This window comes from Heloderma suspectum, chromosome 6 (assembly GCF_057233095.1).
Source record: "Heloderma suspectum isolate Gila_16-S chromosome 6, 16-S_ref, whole genome shotgun sequence".
Taxonomy (NCBI): Eukaryota; Metazoa; Chordata; class Lepidosauria; order Squamata; family Helodermatidae; genus Heloderma; species Heloderma suspectum.
This window is the reverse complement of record NC_139463.1, coordinates 76,423,183-76,446,869: the sequence shown is the minus strand read 5'-3', so window position 1 is coordinate 76,446,869 and position 23,687 is coordinate 76,423,183. Positions and strand designations below refer to the sequence as shown.

General features: G+C 45.1%; 2 protein-coding genes across 2 annotated transcripts; both read left to right on the top strand.

Moving 5' to 3' along the window:
• Positions 1–5,339: 5,339 nt before the first annotated feature.
• Positions 5,340–13,990, top strand: LOC146341243 (vomeronasal type-2 receptor 26-like). The gene is made up of 4 exons (XM_084807330.1): positions 5,340–5,593; positions 6,576–6,867; positions 10,719–11,582; positions 13,673–13,990. Exons 1-4 carry the CDS (start codon positions 5,340–5,342, stop codon positions 13,988–13,990), a joined length of 1,728 nt encoding a protein of 575 aa, XP_084663456.1.
• Positions 13,991–20,945: 6,955 nt separating this feature from the next.
• On the top strand, positions 20,946–21,854 carry LOC146341242 (vomeronasal type-2 receptor 26-like). The gene has a single exon (XM_084807329.1). It carries the CDS (start codon positions 20,946–20,948, stop codon positions 21,852–21,854), a length of 909 nt encoding a protein of 302 aa, XP_084663455.1.
• Positions 21,855–23,687: the final 1,833 nt, after the last annotated feature.

Genomic DNA, 23,687 nt, shown 5'->3' with positions numbered 1-23,687 from the left:
CCAGATGAGAAGTTATCAGAGCATGGATATCTGTAGCTAGGCTATCTGTGTCCAGATAAGGGCGTAGTTGGTATATCAGCCTAAGCTGATAAAAAGTGCTCTGTGCCACTGAGTTCACCTGTGCCTTAAGTGACAGTTCTGGGTCCAAGAGCACCCCCAAACTACGAACCTGATCCTTTAGCGGGAGTGCAACCCCCTCCAGAACAGCTTGAATATCACCTAGCCGGGCAGACGAACCACCCACTAACAGCACCTCTGTCTTGTCTGGATTGAGTTTCAGTTTATTGGCCCTCATCGAGTCCATTACCATGCCCAAGCACTGATGCAGAACAGACACTGCCTCACCTGGGTTTGATGAGAAAGAGAGTTAGAGCTGGGGGTCATCCGCATCTTGATGGCACCTCAGCCCACACCTCCGGATAACCTCCCCCAGCGGTTTCATGTAGATGTTAAACAGCATGGGGGATAAAATAGAGCCCTGTGGAACCCCATGGCACAATTGCCATGGCACAGAGCAATACTCCCCCAGCACCACCTTCTGGAATCGGCCATCCAAGTAGAAGCGGAACCACTGTAGTGCAGTGCCTCCAACTCCCAACCCAGACAACTTATCCAGAAGGATACCATGGTAGATGGTATCAAAAGCTGCCGAGAGGTCCAGGAGAATCAGTGGATTTCCTGAATCACATTTGCTGGCACAACTTGCCGTGTCATCTGAATCCGGACAGCATGGCTTATTTCAAGGAGCAGCAACCCTCCAATAACCCATGGGCTGTTCTTGGGTTATTTGAAAGCTACCCCCCCCCGCAATAAGCCATGCTGCCCATGTTCAGATGACACAGCAAGTCGCACCAGCAAGGGTAATTAGGGCCATCTGGCCAGCACGCAACCAGCATGCACAGAGGGGGAAATAAGCCACTGTGGCTTATTTCCCTCTCTGCGATCATGTGAACCAGCCTCTTGTCTCTCTTAGGATTGAGGCATGGCTGATGGCAACAAGAGATGGGTCTTTTTCGGTGGCTGCACCAATATTGTGGAACACCTTGCCCCAGGAAGCATAGATAGCCACTGCTCTGGCTTTCTTTCACTGATTGGTAAAGATGGTTTTATTTCGGCATGCTTTCCTTGTATACGTGGGGCCTGTCTACATGGGAGGTTTTCTCCAATGATGCTGTGGCTTAAAGTCATTAGGGACACATGATGTCATGGCCACTCTGCATCAAAGCTGTCTTTTCCAGCCTGAAACCTGGAGATTTTTCAGAGGCACTATGTGCCGCATTTTCCCTTTAAGCCAGCTTCCGCCTGCTTCCAGTGCAGTGTACCTCACATCCCCAAATTAAGTACGGCTTCTTATGTGTGTTTTGAGAGGGCGGGTCTGCTGTTGCATCACCATAGGCAAGCTGCCCCTTTCGTTCTGTTTTTTTCCTGCTGCATCCCTGATTTGTGGAACGGTGGCTATTGTGGTTTGGGGAACTCATTGCCCTCAAGTGCACTTGAGCAAAGAACAGAACTCTCACCAAAGCACAGCATCACTACTCAGAAGTAAGGGAAGAGCTGATTGCCCTAGTTTAATTTTTCATTTAATTTGCTCCACATCAATTTTTTTTTAGGGTGCCAGGTTGGGGAAGTAACTGGTTGTCTCTTCTCATATCACTGAGCATGGAAAGGTGGGCTGCATTGGGAAGCAAGCCTGTTATTCTCAAGGGTGCTGCTTCTCTACTGCTGCTGCCGCCTCTGCCTCTGCTGGTGCCTCCTCTCCTCCATCTCCTGAATTCTTCAGTTTTCACTGTATCACCCTATCGATAGGGCAAAATACCGGGGCTGCAGACTCCCACTCCTGGCTGCTTCTTCTCCCTAGACAGCTAGTACTTGAAACAACACCACTCTGATTTTCTCAGTGGGAAAAAAGATGCTACAGATTTTCAATGGGGGGGAAAGTAGACAACAGAGGCCGCAGACTGAGAATGGGTGAAGCAGCTAGATTGCTGTATTTACTCCCTGGAAGTGCACAACTGGGGTTTTATGACTGGACAACACAGGCTGCAGACTGTCAGTGGGTGAAGCAGCTAGATGCATTTGCTCCCTGGAAAAGGAGAAAGGGAGTGGGAGCTCTAACTCCCTGACTGTTGGCTGGAATGGGGTGAAATTGTGCTGGTGGGGTGCTCTCATGGGGAGCCTTCAGATGCTGTCGGGGATAATAATGTGGTAGCTGGAGGGTGGGGAGCCTGGACAGGGGTGGGAAACAAGCCTCTCTCAATGGTTGAGCAGCACCTGAGGGGTTGATGACGTTCCCCCCCACCCAACCCGGAAGTATATTGCTTTCAAGTGCTGTGTGACCCATGAAAAGTGGATTTTGAAGGAACAGTACACTTGGTTTTTCTTGCTTCATGTGTCCCTGACAGACCAAAACCAACTCCATGAAAATCCAGAAAATACTCCAGCATACTTCTCATTCCACTGTTGTGAAGATCCCCCCCACCCCAGTCTCTGCTTTTGCTATGTTTCTAAATTATATTCTTGTTCTTTATTTTTTAAAAAGTATTTGCATTATTATTGTGATCTTAAAGGGTTGTATTTTGCCCTGACTTGTGCAGAGGCACAAGAAGCATGGGATAGTAAATTATATATAAATAAATATATATATATATAATTGAATCATGTAAAAACAAGATAGTTTTCTTCTATTTAGTAATATGCACATTTATGCAGATTTCATTAATTACAATGGATTCTTTGAATAAGATTTCTTCAGTTGGGTAAGAACTCTCAGCTAAATTGGGGCCATAATGCCATGGTGGTAGCTCCTCTCTAACACATCCTGAGTGTGTCTTTGTTCTTTTTTTCAGACATGGATAACTGTGTTGGGTGCCCAGAAGATCAGTATCCAAACGAGGAGCAATCACAATGCATTCCAAAGACAATAAGCTTCCTATCTTTTAAGGAGCCTCTGGGGATAATATTAGCACTTTTTGCTCTTTCTTTTTCTCTGCTCACAGCTCTAGTCCTAGCCATCTTTATTGAGCATCAGGACACGCCAATAATCAAAGCCAACAATCAGAATCTTACCTACACTCTCCTTACCTCCCTCCTGCTCTGCTTTCTCTGCTCCTTGTTCTTCCTCAGCCCACCAGAGAAAGTGACCTGCCTTCTCCGACAAACTGCTTTTGCTGTTGTTTTCACAGTGACTGTTTCTTGTGTGTTGGCCAAAACCATCACTGTGGTTCTGGCCTTTGTGGCCACCAAGCCAGGATCCAGAATGAGGAAATAGGTGGGGGAAAGACTGGCAAGCTCCACTGTGTGTTATTGCTCCCTTATCCAAATAGGCATTTGTGCTGTGTGGCTGGGAACCTCTCCCCCATTCCCCGATTCTGACATGCACTCCGTGATGGGAGAAATCATCCTAGAATGTAATGAAGGGTCAGTCACCATGTTTTACTGTGCCTTGAGCTACATGGGCTTCTTGGCCATTATCAGTTTTGTCGTGGCATTTTTAGCCAGGAAACTGCCTGACAGTTTTAACAAGGCCAAATTTATCACCTTCAGCATGTTGATGTTTTGTAGCATTTGGGTGTCCTTTGTTCCAGTCTACCTGAGCACAAAGGGGAAATACATGGTGGCTGTGGAGATCTTCTCCATCTTGGCCTCCAGTGCTGGCTTATTGGGTTCCATCTTTGCTCCCAAATGCTTCATTATTGTTTTGAGGCCTAATATGAACAGCAAAGAACAGTTAATAAAGAAGAGATATTAAAGTATCTCTGTTTTCAGTCACACCACAATGTTGTGTGACAGAGAATATGGTGCCCTCCAGAAGTGTTGGACTCCAACTCCCATCAGCCCCATCCTGCATGGCCAATGGTCAGGAATCCTTGGAACTGTAGTCCTAAAAAATCTGGAAGGCACCAGGTTAGAGAAGGCTGTGCTATGTGATAGACATAGATTTTGTGCTGCTGCTTCAACAGCTAATTCAGCAAATCAGGAGTCTCCTTGGAATATCATGGGACCAGAGTGGGCTTGCTGACTTCATTGTAAATGCCAAAAACACTGAGCAATATGTTAATTCCTTTTCCAAAGCAAGTCTTTGCACATTTCTGATCTAGGAACACAACAAACTGAACAGGATAAACCCCCTTAATTTAGGCAATGCTTCTGCAAGCAAACTCTCCATCTTATGATGTTTGCATGCTAGTGCAGAATGTATTACCTCTCATTTTCTATTATTTTGCTATATTGTACATGGCCGAAAATAAAGCCTCATGTATATCCATTATCTTATTTATTTATTTTTCTTATTTATATGGCATCTTTCAGCAGGCATGGTCATGGCAGCCTTCAAAGTACACAAACAGGCCAGTGGCCCATCGAGCTCAGGGTTCATGATGGGAAAATTCCACCCAGGTGCAATACAGATTAGCTCACCAACCCATTTCGCCCCTAAGTAAGGAAACCCTATCCTCAAATAGGTTCAGCACCTTGGATAGTTCCTTTAGAGTTCTAGCTGGTTCTGACTAGAGCCCAGAATGGATTCAGAGCCCCACTGAGATTGGAGCCACCAGCCTCCACTGGTTTAGACAGAAAAAAAATCCTACAACTCCCAGCAAGCTGCAGCCAGCCATGCTAGCTGGGGCATACTGGGAGTTGTAGAATTTCTGCTTGTTTAAGTATGGCACCCGAAATGGTAATGTTTAGGACAGCCTCATTTAACTTGCCCCCTTCAGATGTAGTGTTGGACTATATCTCCCATAATCCCTAGCCCATATGGGCACACTGGCTGGGGATTGTGGGAGGTGTAGTCCAACACATCTGGAGGTAGCCAGGTTGGGAGAGGCTGGATTAGGAAGTCAGATGAAGCACTGCTGCTTTTTTTTTACGAGACAGGGCCTGCTTCCTTTGTGATGCCATCCCACTGCCTAGCTGTCCTCCTTTTGTTTTTCTCATTGTAGATCTCTCTGCATGCAGCTTTGTTGTCTCCCAAAGGACAAAGACCACTTTCAATAAAATATAACAAACATGTTTTCTTCCATTCTTCTGATGTATCTGATGCCTGTTATTATCTCCTCCCCGTAATTATCAAGCTCATGGAAGCGGCAACCTCCTTTAAATAAAGCCCCAATATATTGCCATAGAACACCGGCAAAAGTCTAGGTGTGTGGCTATAAAAATCCTCTTGGCCATTCCAGGCAAGGGCCAGGAAAGACTTAGGTGCAGGATTCCATCAGTTTGATTTCAGATTTTCTCTGGAAGTGTTATAAATCAGGATTTTAAAATCCTGGTACAGCAGGCTATCAATCAAGTCTATTGAGGCTGGTTCTGAAGCTTAGGGTCTTATTCTAGATAATAACATGGGAATTAGTCTAGCGACAACATTTAGCCCCATCGAGGTGGTTCATGGGGTGTTCATCCTCTTCCTTCTGCCACACACAGTGTGCAAGGCACATACCACTACGTGCACCATCAATTATCCCCTCCGTATTCCACAAGAATACTACCAGCCTGGCAACCTTATTGTTGGTGGGCTTGCTTCTCACCTCTTGGCTATTTTTGACAATGAATACTTCAATGAATACCTCACCACCCATCAGCGTCTTAATCTCTAGTAAGGATTTCATTCTTCAAGCAATCAGAAGAGATTGACTTGTATCCCACTCCTAATGATGTTTCCTCAGAAGGAAGTTTCACTGATTTCAGTGGAATTTACTTCCTCTGACAGCTCTTCCAACAGAACACTGTCCTGTGTAATGCAGGACACATGGCCATCCTATGCTGAGGAGTTCTGGTCAGAGTCTCTCTTGCGTGCACGTGCGCGCGCTCACTCTCTCTTCTCCCAATTGTCTTCCAGGCAGTGGTTAATTGCACCCTACCTAGAAATCTTAGCTTCTGACGAGGGAGCCCTTCTTGCAGCTAGGAGCCAGGGAAGTCAGAGGTGGATAAGTCCCAGGCACAGCAGCACACATTGGGGTGGTGGTGGTGGAGAAACCAGCTTCTTGTGATTGGCAAGATCGATTGGCAAGAGATGTAGAGAGGCAACACCAAAAAGAGCAAACAGGAAGGCACGCCTAAAGCCGACACTTTAGACACAAGAGAAACATGGACAGGGAGGGGAAAGGAAAGAGAATATCTACCTTTCTCCTTTCTCTCTCCTCAGTGCCGTTGTCACCACACTGTTCCAATATAAAATTGACTAAAATGGGGACGGGGGTGCTTTGATGATGGGGTGTGGGGCCCTTCCCCAGTCCAGATATTGAACTGAAGTGTGGTGATGGTGGTCTAAAAACTTGCTTCTCTGTTGCGGTGGGATTTTAAGAGCCCTCCATGTTCTTCTTGAAGTCAGGGTTGGACAAATTCACACAACACCCTTCAGCTTATTTCCTGAAGCTAGCCTGCCCATTTCTTTGTTCCTATATTGGTTCGAACCAACAAAAAAGCCAAATCCTAAAGATATCCATAGCTGTGGTGGATTAAAGGTTGGCATTCCCTTTGGTAGATGTTCTCGCAAGAGCAGTAGCAGCTTAGCAGGGGAAGTGCAACTGAAGCATAGCATACCAACCTGTGAAATAGCATGTCGCTACTCATTGCAGTGTTGTGCCAAAGAACTACCAGCATATTCTGGCCTTGGCATATGCTGTCAAGGAGATAAATGAGGATCCTAAGATCTTGGCGAATGTCACCTTGGGATTCCACATCTATGACAGTTACTTCAGTGAAAAGATGACCTACTGGGCCACTCTGGAGCTTCTTTCTGCACAACGAAGATTTGTACCCAACTACAACTGTGACATCCAGAAAAGTCTGGTAGCAGTCATTGGGGGACTGGACTTTGAAACGGCCCTTCACATGGCAGCCATCTTAGGCATCTACAAGATTCCCCAGGTAAGATGTATGCTTAGTAAACTCACAGTTCATTCCCTTCAAAACATCTTGCATTTCAAAGAGAGAGGAAAAACCCTATTTAATGTGTAGGATCAGTGTGCAGGTTGCTGCAATTATGTCCTGAGCAACAGGGCTGTATCCAACCTCCATAGGATAGGGATTGGGTTGAAAGGGGAAATGGGGTTGCATTAGGGCTTCATCTTTCATTTACCTTTCCCCCTTTTCTATCCAGAAAGGTTTTCTACCTAGACTGCAGAAGGTGCTATGTACCAGGCCAAGTCTAGGGGTTCACATGCTGCTGAAAGGGACCCCCAGCAACTGAAGTGGCATGAGCATAAGCATCTTGCTTTGTATGCATAATCTCATCTGCAATTTCTTCTTGCTGTCTTTATTCTGCACTTTTGTGTTGTTTTCTAGCTATACTAGTCCATTTTCATGTTAAATAAACCTCTTTTTGTCTTCACCTATTACTGTGCTTATTGTTTCTAAATATCCAAAAAGAACCACTGCATATTGGCAAAACCATCTCCAAGCATTATGGACTATTGGCCATGCTGGCTGAGGGCTGAAGTCTAAAACATTTAGGGAGCAATCCTACGTGGATCGACGGTCGCCTCCGACCCTGGATGCGACCGCCTATCCAGTGCAGGGCAGGAGGAGTGGTGAGGAGCGGATCTCCTCCTCACTCCCCCCACCCTGCTTTCATGGCTAGACAGCTAATTTCGGCTAGATGCGTGGCCTCAGAGTGTGGGAAGCGGCAGCCAGATGACACATAGGATGTGTAGTACCAGCATTTCCAACCTCTCTGCCCCAGCCCGTCCCCGGGAATGTTCTGCTTTTGCTGCTCCGCGCTGCTCTTACGAGCACAGAGCACGGGGCCGATCCGTGCTGCTTACGAGGCGGCGTGGGAGGGGGTGGCTGTTGGTTTTCTGGAAACTGACCTTGTAGCACGGGCTCCGAGGCCAGTTCCCAGGAGCCGACCTATCCTATGGCTGTCTAGCCGCTGACAAGCAGCCATAGGGTTGTGCCCTTCTTTATGTATTTATTACAGTTTTATACCACCCAATAGCCAAAGCTCTCTGGACAGTTCACAACGATTAAAACCATAAAATACCAAACAACAAAATACAGATGATAAATAACAATATAAACATTTAAAAGTTTAAAACTACAATATAAAAATAACTAAATGGAAGCTAGGAACAAAAAATTAAAATACAGTACTAGATAAGAACAAACTGAAATGCCTGGGAGTATAAAAAGGTCTTCACCTGGCACCAAAATGAGCACAATGTAGGCACCAGGCAAACCTCTCTGGGAAGCTCATTCCACAACTGGGTTGCCACAGCAGAAAAGGCCCTCTTCTTAGTAGCCACCCACCTCAGTTCCTTTGGCAGGGATTCCCGGAGAAGGACTGTTAAAGCTGATCTTAGGGTCTGGGCAGGTGTATATGGGACGAGATGATCCTTCAGACAGCTTGGCCCCAAGCCATTTAGGACTTTTTAGTGTTAGTACCAGCACTTTGAATTGGCCCTGGAAATGGACTGGCAGCCAGTGCAGATGAAAGAATACTGGCATAATATGATCATCTTAGGGGTGTCTGCTTGGGAAAGAATGCACACCATCTGCCCATCATCATCATCATCATCAACATCATCACTATTATTAATTTTATTTCTATACCGCCCAGTAGCTTAGGTTCTCTGGGTAGTTCACAGCAATTCATAAAAATAAATAGAAAACCTACAACATTATAAACATTGTAATACACCATTTGGATACAATGTGGCCTAAAAAAAATTAAGATTCAAAATTTAAAACAATTTCAGTTCACAATTTCAATAAGAGACCTGTTCAAGACAGCCAAACTAAGTGCCCCCAGGAAAAGGGGAGGAGGAGACATGTCACTGTCTCCTCCTCCCCTTTTCCTGTTGGGGAACAAACTTCCCTGCAGCCAGTTTCCTGAGGTGGTAGAGGTTGAATTACTTCCAACGGAGTCAGCTCAGAGGAGCCTTCCCATTAGTACCAGGAGGTGTTGTTGGCAGAGGTAATAAGGCACAGGTGAGTAGGGCTGGATCTATATGGGGCTTTTACACCAGTCCTACTGTGCTCCCAAATTGATAGAGTCAGATGACACATGCCCTTCTCTGTAGCCAGCGTGCTGTTTCTAGCTCTAAAATGCGATGTTTCTGAAACTGCTTTTCTGATGGATTATCCCATCATGGTGCTTTCATGGCATTTTCAGGGCCTGTGTGAACTGAACTGCCCTTGTTGCGGGCCACTGGAGCAGCACCGATTGGGAAAGGGAAAGTGATGGGGGCAGGGTTGGCGCAGGGAGAGCAGAGTCATGTCTACCCAGAAGTAACTTCAAATTGCACCTTGAAGAGTACAGGAGCAGAGGGGTCAGGAGTATTCCTCCACCTGTTGTTATAATATTCACTGAGCGCAGGAGCGGGGAGTGGGAGTGGTGGAGAGCAAGCCTCAAGCCAGCAGTTTTAAAATTATACAACCCTACTTGAAAGTAACTTGTCCTCTTTTGCAGTTCTTTTTTGCAGTTCACTGCCCACAGGGCTTGCAGGGAGAGTGGCGGAGAACAAGCCTCAAACAGCAGGAGGGGGAAGGAATGGAAGGAGTTAACTTTCTGCTTCTCCTTATCTGCACACCTTTGAATATGAATGGAGCTGGTTCTCTCCTTTCTCCCTTTTAATTTCTTTGCCTCAAGGAACAACAAGCTGGCTACTTAGAACTAAATCACATTTTTTTTCAATGAGGCTTACTCCTGTAAAAGTCAGCAGGTTGCCTTGGGGCCGCCTTTATTTTATTTTATAAATCTCCATGCAGCATCATCTTTTTACACTCATTCCTGCAATGCCCTTCCCCTCCTGCCTTCCTGATTCTGAGGCACACAGAGCTTTATTGATTTTAAGAGCTGATGGCCCCCCAATGACCCCTAATCCCACCAGGACCATTATTATTATTAGCACCGCTACTGCTCAGTCATTCACAATATCACTGTTCCAAAGGAGCAAGGAGCGTTGTTGCGCACTTTGGGCACCACTACCACCAGAGAGAGAGAGAGAGAGGTTGGAGGGAGGATGTTCTACTCAGAAGTAACTCCTCCACTGCACGCAAGCTGGGGGGGAGCCTGTTGATTCAAAGCTGCATAGCTGGGGGAGCAGAGGGCTAAAAAATGGAGATGCGCAGGTATGCAGAGCTTTATTGATTTTGAGCTGATGGTTAGAATGTGCACATATACAGGATTGTCCCCAATCCCCCCACATTCTCATCCATTTCACTTGACTGAGCACAGAAGGGTGAACAGGGGAGGAAGTAACTTGGTGCCTCCTGTTGACTTAACAAAGCACGGGAGTGCAGAGAGATGGGTGGGGGGAAGCCTGTGTCTGTCCACACACCCACAGCAATTTAATTCAAGTACTTTAATTCACCCTGAGTTCCCCTGAGAGAAGGAGCACGCAAGCAGGAGGTGTTAGCTTAACATGCCTACTCAGAAGGAAGTCATGCACGTCCATTGCACTTGACTGAGCAGGGAAAGAAAGACAGGGGTGGAGATCAAGCCTCTGCTCATTTGCTGCCCCGCCCCTGCACAATTCTTGACATTGATCTACTCGTCCACCCAACCCCAAACTAATGCAGCTTCAGGTGCCCTTTGCCCAGTGCAAGCGTTTTTTGTTTTTAAGGTATACATCATTTTACCGGCTACCTTTGGCCACTGGAGAAGCACACCTGAATTGATGAAACTCCGGGTTAAACCAGAAATGGATCATGAAGCATCTCCGTGTGGATGGGGCCCAGGTTAGCCAGCTTGTTATAGTCTCTTTCTTTCCTTTTAGCTCAGTTATGGCTCCTTTGCTCCAGAAGACAGCGACCAAACCCAGTCCACCCACTTCTACCAGATGGTCTCAAATGAGGCATACCAGTACACTGCCATTGTTGAGTTACTTCTTCACTTTGGATGGACGTGGGTTGGAGTCTTTGTTGTGGATAACGAGAGCGGTGAGAGGTTTATACAGACTTTGCAGCCTCTGCTTTTCCAGCGAGGCATTTGCTTTGCCTTCTTGCAGAGAACAGCAAAAGTCAGTTACTTCGCAGAATATTATGAAAAGCAATTCAGCTGGCTCCAGATGTATCAAGTCCTTGTGAAGAGCCAAGCAAATGTTGTCGTTGTCTATGGAGAAACCAAGGCCATGCTTGCTTTGCGAACATTGCTCGCCCTAGGTGAACTGGAAAATATGACCAATACATCTTTAGGCAAGGTGTGGATTTTGACTGTTCAACTGGATTTCGCAGCATTCACCTATCAAATAAATTGGGATATGCAAGTCTTCCACGGTTCCATCTCCTTTGCAATTCATTCAAATGAGGTACAAGGATTCAAAACGTTCCTTCAGCTCAGAAATCCTTTTGGGACAAATGAAGATGGTTTTCTTGAGCAGTTCTGGGCAGAGACATTTCTCTGTTTATTTCCAAAATCCAATACAGAGAAGCGAAGTAGTGAAGCCTGCACTGAAGAGGAGAAGCTGGACAGCCTCCCTTCATCGGCTTTTGAGATGAGCATGACTGGCCACAGCTACAGTGTCTACAATGCTGTCTTTGCAGTGGCACATGCCTTGCACACCATGTACCTATTCAAATCCAAACCCAGAGGAACGGGGAAAGGAGGGCGAATGCAGCTGCAGAATCTGGAACCTTGGCAGGTGATCCCTTTCTTGAGACATAGTTCTATTGTCATGAGAGCACATGAATGTCAACAAAGGGCATGTACCACGGTGTCCTAAAAGATTCATCAGTAAAAAGAGGGCTAATTTTGTTTTCTGCTTGCTCAAATGCAGCAGTTATCCTGTCACTGCTAGGGATGGACAGATTAGCCTAAATCCATTCTGTCCTATTTTCATGTCTGTTATGTCCTTGTCTGTTATGTCAATGTTTCTATGTAGATTTTTTTTTTTTTTTAGGGGGAACCACATTTAAAAATCCCCACATATTTAGCAATATGTTTTTAAAAATCAAGAGGGCTGAGTGAGATCAAAAGTCAGATGGCTGCCAACTGTGTTGCTTAGTTTGGACTATCAATCAACCCATGGTTACCAAACCATAGGTTGTTTACCAGCACATGTGAACAAACAAGCATGCTGGCTCCCACCTGCTTGCCCACTTTCCACTTACTGATTTTTGTCATGACGTTCGAAACCAGCACTCTGGGTTGTTTAAGGTTAAACAACCCAGAGTTTTAACTCATGTTTTTTTGTTGGGTTAAAACTCCAGGTCACTTAACCCTAAATAACCCAGAGAGCCAGGCTCACACATCACAACCACAGTTGTTTTGTTTCAGAAAGCAGAAACAGGCAAGCAGGCGGGAACCGGTATGCTTGCTTGCTCGCTCGTGCTCACAAACAACCCATAGCCATTGACTAAGGAAAGAGGTGCTCTGTCTTACTGCATGTCTGTGGCTGCTTCACCTAGACTCATCATAAACTTGATGGCTCCAAAGGACCTTGATCATACAACTGAGACAGATCATACAACTGAGACAAAATATTGCTGTGTATCCTCCCATCTTATCAGGAGTGCTCCTGTTCAGGGCTCTAGCAAGCCATGCCCTCCTCCAGGATACTATAAGCTGAAAGGGACTGAAAAGCAGGCCAATGCTCTCTCCACCCCACCCCATTTTTGGTTTTTTTTTTTCCTAATTGACACTCCTGGAGGCCACTCATGGTCAGGCCTCAATGAGCTGCTGTTTCAGAGTTGCTGGGGTGTGCATGCCTCATTTTGGATAGCTTTTCTTTAATGTTTCGTATTTCTGTGTACCTCAGGCAGCATGCTGCTGCCTCCCTTTTGTTTCTCAGTGGCCCTGTTTTGGTCCCAATCCTGTTAGCAAAATTAGGTGGTTGAGTGCCAACAGAAGGAACAATGCTGAAATTATAGGCACGATTGATAATAAACCCATATGAATCTCAGTTCTCTCTAATTCTATAACCATTTACATCCCATATGAGAACTAAAGGTAAGTCTAAAGCTCTATTTGTAGCACCACTTAAGCACTTTGCATCCAGTTGTCCGTTTGGGACCACACAAAAGGACCTGCTTCAAGTCACGCTGGCGTGGGACCTTGAGAAACTGCACTTTGAACTGTGCCCAGAAACAAATGAGAAGCCAGAGGAGTTCTTCAACCACTGGTGAAATGTGTTCAGCATGTCAAAGTTACATTCAGTAAGAGATCCCGCTGTTCTCTGGCACAAACCTGAGAATTCTAGAACATAGGGAGGGTCAGAAGTGTTACATGCAGGCAAGAAAAGAGGAGAAGGAACCAAATGTGGGTTGTGTGTAGTGGTTCCTAACCTCAATGGCTAGGCTTCTATTCTCACACAGATTCCGGCATGTGGAAGACAGTTCACTTTTCCCAACATCTGATAACTCCTTAGCAACACTCATCATACATCTCTTCAATAAGTGTTTGGATGTTAGGGATGCAGAAAACTTCAGGGACCCTCCCTCCTTTCACCACCTCCTCACCACCACCATCGTAACTTCTCTTTCTCCATCTTACCTTCTCCCCATTTAGCCCCATGGAGAGTACCATCAGAATTTTCTGGATCTCTTCTGAGCTTGAAAATAGCTGCATTTGCAGCTCAGCTCTGTCCTATCAAATAACCCAGTCCCAGTAAGGACAAACATTTGAGTTTTAAATAGTTTTCCCTCTGTTTCTGCTTCTCTTTCAGCACTGCTCTGCCTCTTTATTTGAGCTATAGATAATTCTCTCTTTGTTTCTGTTTCTCTTTCAATGCAGCTCCACCCCTTTCTTAGGACCATCTCCTTTAACAACAGTGCAGGAGAAACAGTGTCTTTTGGTGAGAATTTAGAATTAGAAGCTGGGTTCGATATGACCAATGTGGTCACTTTTCCAAATAAGTCCTTCATGAGAGTCAAAGTTGGAATGATGGATCTGAAGGCCGCCCCAGGCAAGGAATTTTGCATTGATGAGGACAGAATGGTGTGGCACAGAAGCTTTCGCCAGGTGGGCCGTGGGCCATCATCGCGACATCCCAGGATCCATAGGAAAATAGAATATGATTGCATTGTAAGTCACAATCCCAGGGTATTCTAAGCAAAGGGTGATACATCGTTGAAGCATGGGTGGGACATGGAATCTCTATTTTGCTTATTGCTTTAGCAGGAGTTTGGGGCCACTTAGCTGAGTGGGATCAGCATTTTTTTCTTCTTCAAATGCTAATGAGAGCAGTGTATGTTTTTGTAGGCCAGGTGAGTGGACCATCAGCCCAACAAATCTTGAGCAGGGAGCAAGGGAGGATGTGACGTGGGGATAGGGGTGGGTGAAGTCAGGGAGATTTCAGGAGGGGAGGCCTGGCTGGTCAGGGACTATAAGATTTTGTAACTAGTGTTGAAACCCTGGCAAAATTCAGTGCTCAGTACAAAAAAGGGCCACAGTTGTAGAAACCGATAGGAAATTGCAAACAAGCACACAACTGTAAGTGGGTCAGGTAATACTGGTGCAATGTTGTAAAAAAGGTAAAGGTGTCCCCAACCAGTCGTGTCCGACTCTAGGGTGCGGTGCTCATCCCCGTTTCTAAGCCGAAGAGCCAGCGCTGTCCGAAGACACTTCCGTGGTCATGTGGCTGGCATGACTGAACACCAAGGTGCACGGAACGCTGTTACCTTTCCTGCCGAAGCGGTACCTATTTGTCTACTTGCAATACCTTGCTTTCAGACTGCTAGGTTGGCAGGAGCTGGGACTGAAGACGGGAGCTCACTCCGTCACGCAGCACTCGGGTCTCGAACTGCTGTCCTGCCAACCTTCTGGTCTGCAGTTCAGCATCTTAACCACTAAGCCACCGCGGCCCCTATGTAATGTTGTAACAATATACAGTAATATCGTGGGTGTTAGTAATGTATTTAAAATAGGACTGGTGTTAGACCAATATGATTATACATATGAAGACCAGGTGAATACAATTGTACATATATTAGGAGATAACAGAAACATCTGTATCACAGGTATATATAAATTATAATTATAGTTTGTTCTGAGGATCTTAAAGTCCATACTAAAAGTCTTCGGCTGGCTACAGGAATCTGGTTAATCCTGTTTCACGTATGAGTTGCTCTTAAGATAAATAATAAAGTCCTTAGACTCAACAAAAAAAGCCATGGCAGTACTGTAATCTAAATAGTTTTTTGAATGAGGCCGCTTACTCCGCTGGCATAGCTTGCATTTTATCTCATAGAGCTTAACAGAGCTCAAACCACAGGCTGATAGTTTCTCCTGCTCTAAAGTCGGTGAGTTGAGTCAGCCCCAAATCTATTCCCCAGAGCCATGTGTGTTGATTGATGCCAGTGGAAGATTTCTTTCTTAGCTTAACTGTCATGTAGGGTTTTTTCCCTCAAGGGGAATTGCAGCTGAGAAGGGAAGGGTTAACCCTCCCCTCCCCATATCGTGGGCCACCCTCCACAGCAATTAAGCATCTTAAAAATTCTTCCATGAGTGCCAAATAGGAGGTTATTTTCTGAGTTTAATTGGCATGCAAGGGGATTTCTCGGGGAGGGGGATCCCAGTTGCAGAGGATTAACTCTCCCCTCCCTGCATTCTGTGCTCCCCCGCAAAAAAACCCTTGCATGACAATTAAGCTTAGAAAGAAATCTTCCATTGAAGACAACAGGAAAAATGTTCCTCCAGGATAGAAACAGACAGAAATGTGTGGGTGGGGCAGGGCAGGAGAAGTGGGAGAATGGACAGCAAGAGACTGCAAATTAATTGTAACTGAAGAGGAGCTACTGATTTGGGATTACCTGAGTCAGAGTGCAAATTAATTGAAGGATTTCTTTTATTTGAGGTTATCTGGATGAGAAATTAATTGGATAGCTTTGTGCTGTGTTGAATTTAAATGAATCCTACTATTTCTAAATCTGCATATATAGCTATAAATTGTTGTTGTTCAGTCGTTTAGTCATGTCCGACTCTTCGTGACCCCATGGACCATAGCACGCCAGGCCTTCCTGTCCTGCGCTCTCTCCCGGAGCGTGCTCAAGTTCATATTCATTGCATCAGTGATGCTATCTAGCCATCTCATCCTCTGCCGTACCCTTCTCCTTTGGCCTTCAGTCTTTCCCAGCATCAGGGTCTTTTCCAGGGAGTTTTCTCTTCGCATTAGGTGGCCAAAATATTTGAGCTTCAGCTTCAGTATCTGTCCTTCCAATGAGCAGTCGGGGTTGATTTCCTTTAGGATTGACTGATTTGACCTCCTTGCAGTCCAGGGGACTCGTAAGAGTCTTCTCCAGCACCACAGTTCGAAAGCATCAATTCTTCGGCGCTCAGCCTTCCTTATAGTCCAGCTCTCACAGCCATACATTACTACTGGGAAAACCATAGCTTTGCTTAGACGGACCTTTGTTGGCAAGGTGATGTCTCTGCTTCTGACTATGCTGTCTAGGTTTGCCATAGCTTTCCTCCCAAGGAGCAAGCGTCTTTTAATTTCATGGCTACAGTCACCGTCTGCGGTGATCTTGGAGCCCAAGAAAGTAAAATCTGTCACTGCTTCCATTTCTTCCCCTTCTATATGCCAGGAAGTGATGGGGCCAGATGCCATGATCTTAGTTTTTTTAATGTTGAGTTTCAAACCAGCTTTTGCACTCTCCTCTTTCACCCTCAACAAGAGGCTCTTTAGATCCTCTTCACTTTCTGCCATTAGAGTGGTATCGTCTGCATATCGGAGGTTGTTGATAATTCTCCCAGCAATCTTAATTCCGACCTCTGATTCATCCAACCCGGCATTTCTCATGATGTGCTCTGCATATAAGTTAAATAAGCAGGGTGACAATATGCAGCCTTGTCGTACTCCTTTCCCAATTTTGAACCACTCGGTTGTTCCATGTCTGGTTCTTACTGTTGCTTCTTGACCCTCGTACAGGTTTCTCATGAGACGTGTAAGGTGGTCTGGTACTCCCATCACTTTCAGAATTTGCCACAGTTTGTTGTGATCCACACAATCAAAGGCTTTAGCGTAGTCAATGAAGCAGAAATAGACGTTTTTCTGGAATTCTCTTGCTTTCTCCATGATCCAGCGAACGTTGGCGATTTGATCTCTAGTTCCTCTGCCTCTTCGAAACCCAGCTTGTACTTCCGGTAGTTCTTGGTTCGCATACTGCTGAAGCCTAGCTTGTAGGATTTTGAGCATCACCTTGCTGGCATGTGAAATGAGTGCAATTGTGCGGTAGTTTGAACACTCTTTGGCGTTGCCCTTCTTTGGAATTGGAATGTAAACTGACCTTTTCCAGTCTTGCGGCCATTGTTGAGTGTTCCAAATTTGTTGGCATATTGAAAGCAGCACTTTAACAGCATCATCTTTTAGGATTTTAAAGAGCTCAGCTGGAATACTGTCATCTCCGCTAGCTTTGTTGTTACTAATGCTTCCTAAGGCCCACTTGACTTCACTCTTGAGGATGTCCGGCTCAAGTTCAGTGACCGGACTATCATGGCTATCAGGGACATTCAGATCTTTCCTGTATAGTTCTTCTGTGTATTCTTTCCACCTCTTCTTAATCTCATCTGCTTCTGTTAGGTCCCTGCCTTCTTTGCCCTTTATCATGCCCGTCTTTGCACAAAACGTTCCCTTGAGATCTCCAATTTTCTTGAAGAGATCTCTAGTCTTTCCCATTCTGTTGTTTTCCTCGATTTCTTTGCATTGTTAATTTAAGAAGGCCTTCTTGTCTCTCCTTGCTATTCTCTGGAAATCTGCATTCAGTTGGATATATCTTCCCCTTTCTCCCTTGCTTTTCACTTCCCTTCTTTCCTCAGCTACTTGTAAAGCCTCCTCAGACAGCCACTTGGCTTTCTTGCATTTCTTTTTCTTTGGGATGGATTTCGTTGCTGCCTCCTGAACAATGTTACGGACCTCCGTCCATAGCTCCTCAGGCACTCTGTCTATCAGGTCTAATCCCTGAAATCTATTCCTCACCTCCACTGTATATTCATAAGGGATATGATTTAGGTCATACCTGAATGGTTTAGTGGTTTTCCCTACGTTCTTCAATTTAAGCCGAAATTTTGCAAGAAGCAGCTCATGATCTGAGCCACAGTCAGCTCCAGGTCTTGTTTTGACTGACTGTATAGAGCTTCTCCATCTTTGGCTGCAAAGGACATAATCAATCTGATTTCGATATTGACCATCTGGTGATGTCCATGTGTAGAGTTGTCTCTTGTGCTGTTGGAAAAGAGTGTTTGCTATGATCAGCGTGTTCTCTTGGCAAAACTCTATTAGCTTTTGTCCTGCTTCATTTTGTACACCAAGGCCATGCCTGCCTGTTATCCCAGTGATTTCTTGACTTCTTACTTTAGCATTCCAATCCCCTATGATGAAGAGGACATCTTTGTTTGGTGTTAGTTCTAGAAGGTGTTGTAGGTCTTCATAGAACCGATCAACCTCAGCTTCTTCGGCCTCAGTGGTTGTGGCATAGACTTGAATTACTGTGATGTTGAATGGTTTGCCTTGGATTCGTACTGAGATCATTCTATCGTTTTTAAGATTGTACCCCAGTACTGCTTTTCCCACCCTTTTGTTGACTATGAGTGCTACTCCATTTCTTCTAAGGGATTCTTGCCCACAATGGTAGATATGATGGTCACCTGAATTAAATTCGCCCATGCCTGTCCATTTTAGTTCGCTGATTCCCAAGATGTTGATGTTCAGTCTTGCCATCTCATGTTTGACCACCTCCAGCTTACCTTGATTCATTGATCTGACATTCCAAGTTCCTAAACAATATTGTTTTTTACAGCATCGGATTTTCTTTTCACCACCAGACACATCCACAGCTGAGTGTCCTTTCGGCTTTGGCCCAGCCGCTTCACTCTTTCTGGCGCTACTTGGAAATTCCCTCTGCTCTTCCCCAGTAGTATATTGGACACCTTCCGACCTGAGGGGCTCATCTTCTAGCATCATCTCTTTTAGCCTTGTGATACTTTCCATGGGGTTTTCTTGGCAAGAATACTGGAGTGGGTTGCCATTTCCTTCTCCAGTGGACCACATTTTGTCAGAACTCTCCACCATGACCTGTCCGTCTTGGGTGGCCCTGCACGGCATAGCTTATGGCTTCACTGAGTTACGCAAGCCCCTTCGCCACAACAAGGCAGTGATCCACGAAGGGGAGCTATAAATTACCACATGCAAATTTCATGCAGATTAGTATCCTATGCATCTGGGCCCCAAATCTTGTGTGTGCCTAGCAACGCCCCTGGTGCTTACCTTCTTTCCCAGTTCAGCTCAGCATGTCATCTAGTGTGCCAAGGGCATCAATCTTGTGATCATTACTCCCTGACATTGGGATTGTTTGAAAAGAAGAGCTGTAAATGGATCAGAAAATATATGACCGCAAAGTCCAAGATTTACTGTGTGCTAAACTGTTCTCATGTTTATTCAAACTGGCAGGTTCCACCCTTTTCTGAATGTAACAAAAATTGCACTCCTGGTTCCAGCAAGAAAAAGAGGGAAGGGGAAAAATTCTGCTGCTATGATTGTGCACCATGTCCCCAAGGCATGATTTCATCCCCAAAGGGTAAGAGACACACAGTGTAGTGTTCCGACATGTGTCATATTAAATCCTGTGGAAGACGATTCCGATAATGGGGAAGGAGTTGGATTCGTGACATTTTTGTGCTGGGTTTCCCCCCATACTAGTTGAGAAGCTAACGTTTTCTTTTATTTTCCACCTACCTCAAAATACAGTTGTGAATTTTCTATCAGATTTCTGTAGATAAGACTATCCCCGTGGGTTACCCAGAGGAAATACTGGGCCAGAGTCTTGGACTTAACAAAGGAGTGTTAAGAGGCTAGAATATTCCAATGGGAATTAATCGTTAGATTATCTTTCTTAAGTCTCCAAGAATGGGGTGGAATTTAATTGACACACACTGACGGAGAGAGACAGACAGACCTACAGAGGAGATTGGGTCCTATGCCAACAGCATTTTGGGGTGCTGGCTGCAACTCTCAGGAGATATGATATGGGGAAGTAGATTGACTGTGTTTTGGAGTGTTTAAGTGGTCCCCAACCTTTTTAGACTCATAGGCACATTTGGGAACTTGAGAAACTGCTGCGGGCACCACTACAAAATGGCTCCCATGGAGGATGTGGCTAGTCACATAATGGTTGCTGTGGGGGCCTGGCTAGTCAAAAGAGGTGGGGGAGAGAAACAGCAAGGCTAGAGGCTGGGAGGGAGGGGGAAATAGCACAGCAAAGGGAAAGAGTGAGGCTAAAAGCTAGGAAGGGGGATAAACAGTTAGGTAAAGAGGTGCAGGGGAAGAAATAGTGAGGCTAGAAGTGGAGAGAAACAGCAAGATATTATTCACTTATAAAGCATCAACAATATTCTAAGTGCTGTACAGGGGTTAAAGGGAAAGGACAGCCACTGCCTGTTGGCACACAATCTAACATGGCACCTGCGGGGGGGGGGGATTGCACCTCAAATTCCCCTTCCCAGTCATTGGAGTTTCTACAGTTTCGTGGGGGGGGGGGGGAAGATCCAAGAAATCCCATGTCCCTCTGATGCTCTTCCAGGGACCATAGGATTGCTCTGTAAGTTATCTTACAGGAGTCTAGCCAAATATATTTAGATGGGACTTAAAGCCATCATATGTACTGTGCACCTAGACAATAATTCAGGAAGCCTTCAGGAGAAGCTCCAGTAGCAACTGCTAGAAGTAGTGACAAGGATAGAGTAGAAGAGAAGCCTGCCATAACTAGCGGTGTATGCCACAGTTATTAAAACTAAATGGATCCTTTCATTTTATTCTGGACAATCCATGTGCAGCAGAATGAAGGTACACATGAAGTCCAAATGTTATAAGCCAATATACCAAGAGTTGGTTCTACTGCCCATCTATACTGCATAAGGTGGCTTAGGGGGAGCTAGCAAGCAACACAGTATATGCATGACCCAACATGCAATGCTGAGGTGAAATTTTCACATACTACATTATATGAGGTCTTTCTGGAAACACCTGCTGCAATTTAACTCAGGAGTCTGCATCTACTCTTTTATTTCAGACATGGGTAACTGTGCTGGGTGCCCAGAAGATCTGTATCCAAACAAAGACCAATCACAGTGCATTCCAAAGATAAGAACATTCCTGTCTTTTAAAGACCCTTTAGGGATGAGCTTAGCTTGTTCTGCTCTTTGTTTTTCTCTGCTCACAACATTGGTTCTAGCCATCTTTGTTAAGCATCAGGACACACCAATTGTCAGAGCCAACAATCGGAAACTCACCTATGTTCTCCTTATCTCCCTCCTGCTCTGCTTTCTCTGCTCCTTGCTCTTCCTCAGCCCACCAGAGAAAGTGACCTGCCTTCTCCAACAAGTTGCTTTTGCTGTCGTTTTCACAGTGACTGTTTCTTGTGTGTTGGCCAAAACCATCACTGTGGTTCTGGCCTTTGTGGCCACCAAGCCAGGATCCAGAATAAGGAAATGGGTGGGGAAAAGACTGGCAAGCTCCATTGTGTGTTATTGTTCCCTTATCCAAATAGGCATTTGTACTGTGTGGCTGGGAACCACTCCCCCATTCCCTGATTCTGACATGTACTCCATGATGGCAGAAATCATCCTAGAATGTAACAAAGGGTCAGTCACCATGTTTTACTATGTCCTGGGCTACATGGGCTTCCTGGCTATTGTCAGCTTTGTTGTGGCATTTTTAGCTAGGAAACTGCCTGACAGTTTTAATGAGGCTAAATTTATCACCTTCAGCATGTTGCTGTTTTGTAGTGTTTGGGTTTCGTTTGTTCCAGTTTACTTGAGCACAAAGGGGAAATACATGGTGGCTGTGGAGATTTTCTCCACCTTGGCCTCCAGTGCTGGCTTACTGTTCTCCATCTTTGCCCCTAAATGTTACATTATTGTGCTGAAGCCTGACCAGAATCTCAGAGAACAATTAATTAGAAACAAGAATGAGAGAAAATGATACTTTGGGGGAGGGTTTGATTTTGTTTTGTTCCTGTTCTCTTTATTTCTTTCTAGATTATTCTCTAGTAATACTATGTCAGGAATGATCATTCATACATATTGTGCATGTTTGTTTGGGGTTTTTTTTACCTCGAATTCAGCTGATATTGGGGGGGGGGTGTTAATGCACATTTTTATAAGATGGAGCAGGATACATATTGGTAGGGGTTTTCCATTAACTTTCTGTGAATGGGTTTTCCATCGATGTGGGTCACCTGAGGCATGCCCGAACTTAGCCTTAGACTTGTTAAGAATTGCCCAGGACCCTCCCTTTGTCAAGGGGATTAGCTTTAACAAGGGCTAAGGAAACAGGCAGAGACTCCTTCTAGAAAAGTCAGTGGTGTAGTGCCTGGCAGGCACCATGTATCAATTCACAAGGGACAATGATATCATCTTTCAGTCCCCTCAGATTTTGTTATTCCCTCTGAGTTTAGATGCAATCCTTGCAGGGGGGATGGATTTTCCAAAACAACAGACAGATAGATATGGATCAAATCAGCTGCCTACACTTTTGGACTCTTCTTGGGGGCATGGCTATGGGGGCTCTCATTATGAGCACCTGCACCTCAACATTTATCACTACACCACTGCAAAGGGGTCATGTCTTTCCTCTTCCACCTTCTCTGGAGACGAGGTCATCAAGCTGTTTATCTGTGAAGAAGGTGGCAGTATTTGACAAAAGACTCAGACCAATGGGTGCTTCCAGATGGGCAGCTCCTGTCCGTCGAAAGGCATTGTGCGGCTATTCTATCTCTCTGGATGGATGTTTTGTGGTAACAAGAAGACGGAAGAAGTGGCATGAAAACATGGGAAGGTTACAAATGGACATTTGGACCCCTCATAAAATTCTGTGCTTGATGCAGGGTGTGTGTGGTATATGGTCTGAGAAGGGCTTATTTATTTTATTAATTACATTTGTATACTGCCCGATAGCCAAAGTTAAAAGGATACTGGCTGTAGTCAACACTCCTCTCATAACTCAGTGGGGGAGACTTATGTTCTGTGGTCTTCTCCTCCCCTCAGTCAGTCCTGAACTTGTGAGCCTCAGTGCTAGTTGTATTTGTCACCTGTTTTAATAAAGCTATTCAACTGCTCTCCAGAAGTCTGCTGTGATGTCCGGTCAACAGAGAGGGTGCAATACTACAGGGGGAATTTCACAAAATCCTCATCTGGAAGCACTCAAAGACAGAAGCCTGTGTTTCAGTTCTGTAACCGTATTTTGGGGTGCTGGCTGGTCTGCCTAGAGATCTGATACAGGAGCAGTGAACTCTAGGACACCAGTTGGGGTGCCAAGCTGTGAACCATCACCTGTGTTTGGTGCAAATAAATGCAAATATTACGAAACACAGCCAGTTTCCAGTAACCTCATTCTAAGGAAACCAAATGCGCAGAGGTATATGAATCCCTGAAACCTCATAGCTCAGAAGACTGGGGTGCACGTAAAAATAAGAATAAATATTTTAAAGAAAAACATTTTGAATGTCAGCAAAATTAAGTTCTATTTTATTAGGAAATACAGTATTGCCACACATTATTTGAAAATCTGTAAATTCAAAGGCGGAGGGGATCTGTAATTAAAAACTGGAACTGTGAATTACAGTCCATGACCTGCTTTGGACAGTGAATACACCTGGGCTATTGTAAAGTCATTTCTCAACTCTGTCTTGATAACTCCAGGGTGTTAATGTATCATTGTCTTGGTATTTCCAATCCTTAGGCATCTTTCTATCAGGAACATGAATGGTGAGTTTGAACCACAAAATTCCATGTGGGGAAATAAAGCCAGAAAAGG

Excerpts from the sequence above, each read along its gene's own strand:
- LOC146341242 (XM_084807329.1), top strand. The coding sequence starts at position 20,946 with ATGGGTAACTGTGCTGGGTGCCCAGAAGATCTGTATCCAAACAAAGAC.
- LOC146341243 (XM_084807330.1), top strand. The coding sequence starts at position 5,340 with ATGGGAATTAGTCTAGCGACAACATTTAGCCCCATCGAGGTGGTTCAT. Across the intron at positions 5,594-6,575 it reads CATCAGCGTCTTAATCTCTA|TGTTGTGCCAAAGAACTACC; the intron begins GTAAGGATTTCA and ends TACTCATTGCAG. Across the intron at positions 11,583-13,672 it reads AGAATCTGGAACCTTGGCAG|CTCCACCCCTTTCTTAGGAC; the intron begins GTGATCCCTTTC and ends CTTTCAATGCAG.